The 11,615-nt window shown below is 36.8% G+C and overlaps 2 protein-coding genes across 3 annotated transcripts; both read left to right on the forward strand.

The window, feature by feature from the left end:
* Positions 1 to 1,543: 1,543 nt before the first annotated feature.
* On the forward strand, positions 1,544 to 4,996 carry LOC135695245 (equilibrative nucleoside transporter 3-like). Of its 2 annotated transcripts, XM_065214241.2 has the most exons (2): positions 1,544 to 2,370; positions 3,048 to 3,203. In XM_065214241.2, exons 1-2 carry the CDS (start codon positions 1,726 to 1,728, stop codon positions 3,060 to 3,062), a joined length of 660 nt encoding a protein of 219 aa, XP_065070313.2. In that variant the 5' UTR covers positions 1,544 to 1,725; the 3' UTR covers positions 3,063 to 3,203. The 2 variants fall into 2 exon arrangements, with proteins under 2 accessions (XP_065070313.2, XP_088971110.1); XM_089114984.1 differs by having other exon boundaries at positions 1,546 to 4,996.
* A 1,229-nt stretch (positions 4,997 to 6,225) lies between these two features.
* On the forward strand, positions 6,226 to 8,781 carry LOC135684583 (PI-PLC X domain-containing protein 3-like). The gene has a single exon (XM_065200209.2). It carries the CDS (start codon positions 6,501 to 6,503, stop codon positions 7,434 to 7,436), a length of 936 nt encoding a protein of 311 aa, XP_065056281.1. The 5' UTR covers positions 6,226 to 6,500; the 3' UTR covers positions 7,437 to 8,781.
* The last annotated feature ends 2,834 nt before the right edge of the window (positions 8,782 to 11,615 follow it).

The raw sequence follows: 11,615 nt of genomic DNA on the forward strand, positions 1-11,615 counted from the left end.
ACTAAGGTTCTACAGTGAAATCCCGAAATAACGAACCAGAAAATAGTTCGTCATATCGGGAGTTTGTTAAACCGGGGAAAAACCTTTTTAGGTTATTTCGTAGTATACGCCCAAAAATACCTGGATCTCCCAATAAAATTTTCTCGTCGTTCATTGCCAATGTCTCAAAAGTAAGAAGATATTTGTTAGTGTTGATGTAATTATTCGTAGTAATTTGTGAGCGATAAAACTTTCATCTCGTGCTCTGAGTCAATAGTGATTTCCCCAAAGAGACGTTATATCCTGGGCTCGATATGCCGATAGAATTTGTAAAGAGTTTGATAGGCAGAATTCAAGGGAACAGACATTTAGTTGGTTATACAGGGAAGCTCGTTATATTCGGGGTTTGTTATATCGGGATTCAACTGTATTTGAACATGCTGGACTATTTGAATTAATTAGGGAATCTCATTGCTCAAGACTTCACTTCTAGAGTAAAATCAAAAAAGATACCCCTAGGTACTCAGGTAAAGCAAATTTCAAGGCGAAAATCGAAGCGACGATTGACTGACGAAAACATACTCTTTGATGAATAAAGTCAGCTGCGTCAAAATGCCATACCCAAAAATTGATACATTTTAGGCCACGCCCTATTTTGTCGGCAATTTGGTGACTGGCACTAAGTGAAAGTGTTTGGCAAAGGCCCTGTTTTTATCGTTAACTCTCAGCAATCCTTAAATTTCTTGTTCAATCTTTGCTTCGGGTCTCTCAATCAGCGCAAGTGTCTATCGCACTGCCCCTCTCTCCTCACTCCCACGTTTCTCCTAATTTTCTTATATACAATATATACATAAAAAGCAACTTTTCTCACGAGTTCCACCGCAACGATAGAACATCATCGACTGTCCACTATCAGTTCTGTCCAGAGGGAGGGGGGTTTACTTGGGCCCAAGTCTCAAGAAGGGGCCGAAAAAAGGTTTGCTAATGCTGAAGCCCCCACTTGCCCCTGCGCCATTACTCCTGTGCAGGGAACCTGCGCAAGACATATAACCTGTCTACCATATAACCTGCCTGCAACGAAAGGGGACCGGGGGACCATAATCCTCCCACTTCTTTGAATAACAATAGTTTCATTTAAAAATTATTTGATATGACTGCAGCCTTTGACTAAAAATGCCAAAAAAACTTTTTTGGCCTCAGATTTATAGGCCAGTTAGATTTTGGGCAAGTGCCCCCAGATTTTACCAAATTGTTTTGCTACAAGACACTTTTGTCGGTAAATTATGCATACCATTTATTAGCAAATTTGTTTGTTTTTGTGTGCTTTGTCCCCCACCCCCCACCTGAAAAATTAACTTCCGCAACTGGAATACAAGTTGAATTTCAAAATGAGAAATTGATAGTATATAAAGTTATTGCTGCACGAATTGTTTGTTTATTAATTTATGGTTTATTTGATGCTATACATTTGTTTAATTTATTGTTACTGTTCTTAAAAATATCCTTTTCACTCTTTTTTTAGATAATAATGCTATTCCTTGTACACTGGCTTATATAGAAAGATTTGAAGAATTTTCTACATAACCAATTTTCGGGACTTTTTCGCAGCATTTCAGACAACTCTGTTCCTCCCGTGGGGGCGCCAATCGGTACTCATCACTGCCCCCGTCCTGACAACAACAACACCGTAGCAACGAATTCAACTCAATTTTAATTTAAATCTTTCCGATTGACTTATTGATGTAGATGGATGCAAAAATGTCGGATGGCAGAAGACCAATAATTTCAGTGGGCGGACTAGATGAAAGCGGTTCTGAAAACGAATTTGATTCAAGAAATATAGGTGCAGATGCATCAAGTATTCTTAGCGAGGAAGATGGAGTGTTTGGAGATGTAAATGGGAAGCTTCAGGCTGCTACGCACGACTGGCTTAACATGACCTATATTATCATTTATCTTCAAGGTGTAGGATCATTACTTCCTTGGAATTTCTTCATTACCGCTCGGGGATATTTTGAAATGAAGTTCAAAGGAGATTCCAATATACAGAACATGTTTGAAAGTGCCTTTTCTGTAGCAGCAATGATACCAAACGTTTTGTCTCTGCTTGTTAACGTCTTCCTAACAAAGCAAGTGAATCGAAATCTGAGAATGCTCACGTGCCTTTTCGTAACACTCGTGTGTTTCATATTAACCGCAGCCTTTGTAAGAATAGACACATCATCATGGACGAAAGAATTCTTCGGAGTAACCATTGGAATTGTTGCACTTATAAATATGGCCTGTGCAATTTACGGGGGAACATTTTTTGGAGTTGCAGGAGTTATAGGGCAAAAGTACACCCAGGCAATGATGGGTGGACAAGGGCTTGGTGGGACTTTTGCAGCCCTGGCAAGCATACTTTCTTTAGTAATAGGGAGTAAACCAGAGGACAGTGCATTTGGGTACTTTTTAACTGCGGTCATGGTAACTCTAGTATGCCTTGTTGCATACTTCATCTTTTTCAGGCTTGCTTATGTCAAGTATTGCTTGAACAGAAATGAGTTCAGATCATTGCGTGGGAGCCAGGCTAGCACAAAGCCATCAATCAATGCATTAACTGCAAGTTCCAGCAGTCTTTTAAGTGTTACTAGCTTGGGAAGCAGTTTTAGCTCTACACAATATCCCATCAGAGAGAAAACACCATACTTACAGATTCTGAAGGATTTGTCTCCAATGTCATTGTCAGTTTCATTTGTGTTTGTGGTCACACTCTCACTGTACCCTTCAGTTGTGTCTGGTATTCAGTCAGTAAATAAGGACAGTGGTGATGACTGGACAAACTCATTGTTTTCACCTCTGGTTTGCTTTCTGTTGTTTAATGTTGGTGATTTAACAGGGAGAACTTTAGCTGGAATTGTCCCATGCTTCAGCGAAAAAAGCATTTTGTTGCGGATCCTTTGCATTTCACGAGTGGTATTCATACCACTCTTTGCATTATGTAATTACAGTCCAGATCACCGAAGATTCCCTGTCTATCTAAAACATGATGTTTATCCAGTTATAATAAATGTTTTCTTCTCTATCAGCAATGGATATCTTAGCAGCCTTTGTATGATGTATGGTCCCAAGTTGGTCAACCCAAAGTACGCTGAAGTTGCTGGAACAATAATGGCACTGTTTTTATCGTGTGGGTTGGCTCTGGGAGCTGGTCTTTCATTTGCAATAACAGCAATAATATTGCATTGAAACTGACATTTTAATGCATAAACAGATATTATCAAATTACATAAAATAAATGAATATACACATATGACTGAATCACATAGAGTTTTCCAAAATGTGATTGATTTTGCTATTTTCATCCAATTGTATTAAATTTGCACATATAACCATCGGGGTTTGAGATGTATTGCAAAAGACCTTAAAGGCAACATTGTTCTATCCACAAATTGGAATGACAGTAGAAATTTTGAAGTAAACAATTATTTTTTGATAGTTGTTTATTAACAGTTGTGCTCAAAAGTGAGGGATTATTTGGATTTGGGAGAAACACTCTAAATTAACATTCAGTATATATATATATATTACTTCTGTTGATGTATTAAAGGTGATCAATGGATGCTTAAGTTGTGCCATCTGTCAAAAGGCAAATAGCCAATCAGTGAGCATAATAACACTCCCATACTTATTGATTGGTTAATATTGGTTAACAGATGACTTAAGTTATTTTAATATCGGTCATGCCTTCAAGTTCTATCTCAGTACAGTGGGATTTAAATTCCTTGTGTCTCCAAACAACTTGAAACTGAGACACCAGAAATTGGTACAAGTATAGGTCCTGTAGTTCTCTTGTTAGATCGTATTAGTTCCCTATTTTATGTGTAGCCATTTTTTAACTAATTTAACACCATTATGTTGTTGGGATTATATTGAAAGTGTTAATTCTGTGATGTTTAAAAATGTTAGTAGAGATTGAAATTCAATATTAACTATTTTAACTATTCTACAATGCAATTCTTCTGTTTTTTGCTGTATGTGTTTTCAAGATATTTAGAAAAAATAATAAGGTAAACTTTTTGATTCATAAATTGTTTATTTTCAATGAATTAATCAACTCCCCTTGTGTTTTCATCTATCCTCAAATTTGTTTTTGTGTGTCTTTCAAGAAATATTTATGGTCAGAAAGCAAACACCTAAGCTTACTAAAGAAACTCTGTTGTGTGGCTCGCTTCATAAAGCTTAGAGCTAGGACAAAAGAACAATGATTTGGTGGTAAGAAAGGAGTGTGCTCTTGCAAACTGAATAAAAGGCTTTGGTGATTGTTCAATTTACATTATACCTATTATGAAGGTCTTTACTAGTTTGGACATCATCACTGAGCCACTCTTTTGCTCCCAACTCAATTAGGGCCAAATAAAAACTATGCTAGCATACTGAAGCTCACGTATCTACTCCCTGAGGAAGAAATGAATTAACAAAGCTAACAAATGAATTCTTTGAATCTGAGTAAGATAGTCCCCTCAGAAGACATTGTGACATCCCTCATCAAATCAGGTCTTCTGTTATCACAGGAAGCAAGGATTGGCCATTGGTTAATTGGCACAAGTCGCTCCACCTAACCTACATAAAACCCTAAACCTCTAAATACATCTTAATTAACTCAAATAGCTAAGCAATATAAATTCTGGACAAAAAAGGTTCACTTTTCCCAAAAATTTCACCTTTGCCCCCCCCCCCTATTTTACTACCTTGGCTATGATACTGATAAAGTGCATTGCTTCTCCTTCAAAAAGTTGCTTTTTGGACTCTTACTTCCAAATTCATTCAAAACCATTAATCAAGACTTTAACTGAGCTAAAATATTGATATCATGTTTTAAATTGCCTTAAAATCCCATCCTTTGCTTTTTGGGCTTGACATAAGGAAATATTTTAAGGTGATATTTGGCTTGACTCCCTTTGAATTTTTTGCTACCGGGAATGCTCCTGGGTCAAGATTTATAAAATTAGTCAAGTAGAGAAATCTAGCAAGTAGACTATCAAGCAAGTAGAAAAATAAAATTGTATGTAAGGTCAAGAAAAAATAGAACGAAAAAATCAGTATTTTTGTAATATTTGTTCTTAATAAGCTTCTTCAATTCCAACGTTTTTTTCTATTTGATATTAAATCGAAACTTAAAAGTTTAAAAATAAAGACAAAAAATTGTAAAATTACGACAAAAATGATGTTTCTGAAGCTTTTGTTCGCTAATCATATATAATCGGGCAGTAAGGAGTTAAAGATTTCTTAAATGGAAAATTTGGTAGCTGGTGAGCAATGAAATAAAGTATCTGGAAGACAAATTTCAAACAACACCCTACAGTTTTCCATATGATCAGCAGAAATCTATGTCTCTGTTATCGTTTGTGTAAAAATTTTGACCATACCTCAGAGGCTGGTCACAATGGGCAAACGTTTTTCCAAACAGAACTACTGTCACATCAACAAAGACAAGATAAATCTATACATATAATAGATCAACAATTCAGAAACTCTGCGAGAGACATACATATACAGCACTTGGTCTCATGTTAAAATCGAGGGCACAGGGGCCGTTGCCCCACTTTTCAGAAGAAGAGATTAAAATGTTCTTTTTGCCTACTTGTGCCCCCTTGAACAAGTGATTAGTTCTCCTTCAGTCAGTTTTGTAGAAAAAGAGGCAAGAATTATTGACTTCAAGTACAATGAAATACATAAAAATGATATGCATTCTAATAGAAATGAAAGTGGCTTAAGCCACAAGCATTCGCAGGCTAAAAAGACAGCAATTAGAATCGGGCATGAGATTTCTTCGTCTATTACGTTGTTACTCTAGAGTTTCGAATTTTTGGTTTGCCCTCCGCATTCTACCCATTTCAGTGGCAGAAATTCGTTAAGAGCGAGGGAAGCGAAACCCACAAAAACAAGCAAATTTGCCGATAAACGACAAAATCTACCAACAACAGTGCTGAAAACTATTTTTAGCCGACAATTTGGCAAAAGCTGGGGGCCGTCGCCCCCCATACACCCGCAACTGACCTATTCCCCAGCTATCGACAGCTACCCATTTACCCTGACCTTTCTATTTTGCTCCTGCACCCATGATAATTCATAAGTTAATTGTTTACTTGATTATTTTCTTCCTGCAAACACTATACGCTATTCGAACAACTCGATACTAAATGCCAGATAGTGATGTTGCTGGTTGCTATGACTGTGTTATGTGACCTATGTCGTCGTTGTTGTTGTTCAATGTCCTACCCTTACAAGAACTTCACGAAACTTCGTAGACAGGGGGCAGTGAAATTGCGTGCTCGTTAGAAGGTTTTAGAATGGCAAAGAAAAAAGAAGGTATTAAATTCCATTTTATCTGATCATGCGTTTTGCACTAGACAGCTAGATCAGGTGACGTTCGAAACGTTTGTTTGGTCGCGTGATCTAAATATATGATGCAGAGCTTCCCGTTTCATATTTCAAGAAGTTGATGATTGAACAACAACAGGCTTAAAATCTGCTCTGAAATGGGGGATTCATTAGAACTCGATCTGGAAAATTGGATGGCACAACTGCCAACAAACCTTCAATGTGTTCCTGTCAATAAGCTGGCAATACCGGGATCACACGATTCGGGGGCATTTTATCTTGACAAGACCTCGAAAATAGCTCCTGATGAGTCAAAGGCCATTACAACTCTTGTAAGAATTTTTGGTCAATGCGCAAAGAATATCGTCTACAAATGGTCAATAACACAAACATTGAGTCTGCACCAGCAGTTAGCGAATGGTGTGAGGTATTTTGATTTGCGTGTTGCATATGAAGATGCCTCTAAGGAGTACTGTTTTGTACATGGGTTGTACGGACAAGCATATCAAGCAATTTTCAGCGAAATGAAACAGTTTTTAGATAAACATCCGAAGGAGGTAGTCATACTCGATTTCAATCACCTCTGGGGTTTTACAGAGAAAGATTGCTCGACGTTTTTGGAAATAATCGAGAAAAGTTTTGGTGATGTACTTTATGGTCCAGGTACAAAAAGTACAAACTGCTGTCTTAAGGACTTGTGGGATGCAAAGAAACAGATAATTGCTCTTTATGATAACGAAGAAGCTATAAAAAAGAACCCAAATTTCTGGCCACGGAGCACAATTTATTCTCCTTGGTATGATACAGCCAACATCACTGATTTATTGAATCATTTGAATGGCCGGTTTGACACCCTGAAGGAGGATTGTTACAATGTATTTCAGGCTATTCTTTCCCCCCAAACATCTACTATAGTCCTTCACTTGGCTAATGGTAGTTTGAAAACCACTTTGGCAGAAAATTGTGACAAAATGGTGAGTTCCTGGTTAAAGAAAGTTCATGATGAGAAGAAGAAAGGAATTAATATAGTAATTTGCGATTTTGTTGATCTCCTTGAATTTGCCAGAAAGGTTGTTTCATTAAATTACATGTAATCCAAATTATATAAAACAATTTCAGCTAGACTGAAAATTTTGATGTATGAATTGATCTTATTGTTTTTATTCAATATATATAGAAATTTTTATCAAGAAAATAAATGTTTGAACTAGATAATTTTTTTATAAACTATATTTTTAGGCAAGTATGTATATTAACAATAGTTTTGCATCTTAGATCTTTTGCGAATGCAACATTAAACAACTTTGGAAAAGCACTCAAAAGCTTTTTTGGTGGGCAACCATCTATCAATTTGACTTGCTACATGACCATTTGCTTTAGAATCTGGGTAGCCTGATTTTCAATTTCTTGATACCCAGATAAACCACTGAATCAATGACAGAGAAGAAGATTGGTGTGCCTTATTTTCTCCTTAAAAAAATTCAAATGGAGGCTGTAAGCTAAAGCAAGGCCTTTGTTGATAGGTGCAATGTTTTTTTACCTATGATGTTCTAGGTAAAACAATGCTGTCAGGTGTCATATAAATAGTTAGGATGAATGTGTGATGAATGCTTGAAGTGTGATTGTATGTATCAAGACTGACCTGAGGAATCATAAACGTAAGGTGCACACACTTAAGTAATATATAATTTTAGACATAATTTGAGGAAAAAAGGCAAAAAGTCAGGTTAGGAGAGGCAAAAAGTCTGGGGCCTGTGCTCCAATGGGGCCCGTAATAATGTTACAAGATCTATCTATGATGCAAAAAAGCTAATATTTCAGCTACTTATAAACAGAATAATAACTTGTAAGTTTATTGCAGAGAAATATCCACATTTTCTTGATTCATGTAAAATGTTTTTGCACATTCCTGTAAAAATCCTTGAAAAACTTTTTCAACAATTGTAACTAAAAAGGGCATTTCCCGAATTCTCTTAAAACTGAAGGCCGTGGCCACAGGAAATTTTCTTAAGGGGGTCCAGTTATGTGAATCAACCCTAGGCCAAGCTGGCTCTTGATGGCCCTGCATATTATATATTGGTTTAGTTTTTGGAATTTAGTTAGTTTATGATGGAAGAAAACATTGCACTGCAACCCCCTCTACCAAATATTTTCAAATCAATTTACTCATATTGTAGTTAACTGAACATGAAGTAGCATGTGCCTTACTCTGCCATCATCATTTTTTTTATTTTTCATTATTAGAGAGAACTATGAAATATGAAAATTGTATCAATAATGAATATTTATGTAAATATTGAACTTAAATGTTTTTATTTTGAACATTAATTTATTTTCACTTGGTAACATTATGTTTTGAATCACATGAAGTAATTCAAAGTATATGTTTACCTACTGGTATTGTAATTTCATGTAGTGATCAAACTTTATGCCTTTCAACATGGACCTAGTCACTTTTTTGAGACATTTCTCATCCCACAGTCATAGATGTCAGGGCTGTTGGAAGCGATGTGACTGGAGGCCCCGCAGTGGCGTACCCAGGGCTGCAGTAGTGAAGGGTCTGTGAAGGAAATTTTTTGGACCACGCCCTTCAGACACTCGCAAATGTGGGGAAACGCCCTTTTTGCAAGATTTTCCCCCATTAGCTACGGTTGCACTCGCTACGCTTAATGTTAGCTACGGTAAATAGCAAAGTATTTTACAATTGTTATTGACACAAGCATACAGTATACTACACCCCCCAACGAGTTTTACATTATTTTTGGACAAATCTCGAGGATCATATTTTAGAAAAGTAGGGGGTCCGGACCCCCTATTCCCCCCTTTGGGTGCGCCACTGGGGCCCCCAATAATTGTCAAGATGTACTCTATTTCCTTTACGACGGTGTACTGAATGGGAAGCAATACGATCAGCAGCCCCCCAAATAAATTTCTTTCTCACCTCATGGTGCCAGCACTGTACATAGGCTTACCTAACTTTTGGACAGCATCCCTGACCTTTTGCAAGTTTTCGTTCTTCAGCACTTCAGAAACAGTTGTGGAAATGAAGTTGGTGTACTGTAAACAGTCCCTATCTGCAGAAATGTGTCAAAGCAGAGTGTACAAAGTCAGTCTCCATTAAATCCACGATACGTGAAAGTTATAACCATTAAAAGATCCAGTTTTTTCGAGATATCTGACGAGGGGGGGGGGCAGGGGGCCATGGCTTGAAGTTTTTGCATAAACTCTGTCAAGACCAGGTTAATTTTGAGGTAGGTGCCACCTGTATGTGAAGAAATTGCCATGGTTATTTCCAAGTACCTACATATGTGGGGATTCGGAAAAGTGTTGGTGAACGGTGATCTACTGGGACCAAAGATGTGAAAATAAGGGTGAAACAGTTATCACTCAGAAGTAATGCCTCTGCGGAGGAAAATAGGACATTTCCTTATGAATTCAACAAGTTACATTGCCGTGAATTATCGAATTAGCCCCTGGGGGCTTATTTATTTTTGATATTTTTGGATGGGGGCTTATTCGAAGGGGGGCTGATACAAGGAGGACTTATAAAATTATTGTAAACATTTAGAAGACATTATTAAAAGACCTCGTTTATTTTAGTAGGAATTTCTTTATGAGCATTTAATCAATTTTTACAAAAAGTATGAATTTTTGGGCACCTTGAATTTTGTCTCTAGCACCATGGTTACCCCCCCCCCCCTTCCCCCGAACCTGAAAGCAGTAAACGTAATCGTGAAGCAGCTTGACTGAGGTTAAATGTGTGAAAGTGGTTGCTGGTTTCGGTTTCCGAAAGAGCAATCACATGCACCGAGGTCAGCAATGTTCAGCAAAGAAGGGCCTTTGTTCCCAAGCACTTTGATGATTTTTTCAGTACCAACATTGATGAGCTTCAGTGATTTTAAAGAAGTGTTTTTAAGAAACTAAAAAGAATGAAGGAAAGAAGTAGAAGAAAAGAATAATGCGATAAATCCTTTCATTGCTTAATTTCCAAGAAATAAACCGAGGTCCTACGGGGTCTCATAAAGTGATTAATTCCGTTTTAGGATTGGAATTGATCAAACGTAGAAAAAGCCTGCTTTAAAAATAGTAAAAAGAATGACTGCAAGGAGTATTGTGAAATGTTTTATATTTGGGTTTACTGATTCAGAACAAGATATCTGTAATACTCCTAGATATCTGACCGAGACAATGAACACTAGCTTTAACAAGGCTGTTAAAATAAGGTGCTTTCAAGACTTGAAATCTAAAGCAACTCCTTTATTTTCTGATCTTCAACTCTTTTAAAAGTTGGGGATTGCTATAAAAACTGCTAAAACAGCTAAATTTATGTCTAATATACACAATGATTTATCAACTCTGAATAAACTTTTTGAAAAAGGCATAACTACAAAACCTGTCATGCTACAAGCAGTATTTTTTTCCTGCCAACTGTTAGAACTGATCTGCGAAAAAGTTTCTGGACTTCATTGGTGTAAAGGTTTAGAATCAAGTTCCACTAGAACATTGACTATGACTAGAATTCAAATCAACACGCAGCAAAATTACTTTTGGCCAACTTTCCCGTAATTACCTCCTGCAAAGCTATTCTGCTGAAGCGAATAAGCTTTAGCTTTGGAAATTTGTTACAAGCGACTTACAATCAGCCTTCTTCCACCCAAAACAAGTATCCTCTTTATTAATTGCCGCTCACCCCCTCCTCCTGATCCCTTCTCTGCTCTTTTCTTTTGTTCCCTTCGATTATTAGAATTGAATTCATATATACTGTTTCTGTTTTGTTATAATTAACTTGAATGAAACTGAATCAAGTTCATTTAAACTATATCAAAATGTATAACTGAATTACTGATTTCCCTTAAGTCTTAGGGCACTTGGCTCGAAAATTATTATGATTCATCTCAGTGTTCTAGACAACATTTTATATCATTATATTATTCAAAAGTACTTGTGATATTCAAAAGTATAATTCATTTAGGTTGTAATTAAAGTTCATTGTTAAAATTATATGCTTGATACACATATATACAGTATTATATTGTAAGTAATTGTTGTTGCTAGATGAAATTGATTGTAATTGATTGTATTCAAAGCTAATCTTAGGGGTGTGGTCACAAAACTTTTCTGCTCGCAGAGAAGCTTCTTCTTCCAGATATACTTAGGGCCTCCAACCACCTCTCGACGGCCCCTCCATGGAAGCTCTTTCGCCTCGTTTATCCAATTTTCTACGAGACCCTGATACTTCTAAACAAATATGTAGCGAAAAGTTTCTTGTAGTT

This window comes from Rhopilema esculentum, chromosome 21 (genome assembly GCF_057945365.1).
Source record: "Rhopilema esculentum isolate cy_ngs chromosome 21, ASM5794536v1, whole genome shotgun sequence".
Taxonomy (NCBI): Eukaryota; Metazoa; Cnidaria; class Scyphozoa; order Rhizostomeae; family Rhizostomatidae; genus Rhopilema; species Rhopilema esculentum.

What these genes read in the sequence shown, in the direction of transcription:
- LOC135695245 (XM_089114984.1), top strand. Translation starts at nt 1,726, where the DNA reads ATGGATGCAAAAATGTCGGATGGCAGAAGACCAATAATTTCAGTGGGC.
- LOC135684583 (XM_065200209.2), top strand. Translation starts at nt 6,501, where the DNA reads ATGGGGGATTCATTAGAACTCGATCTGGAAAATTGGATGGCACAACTG.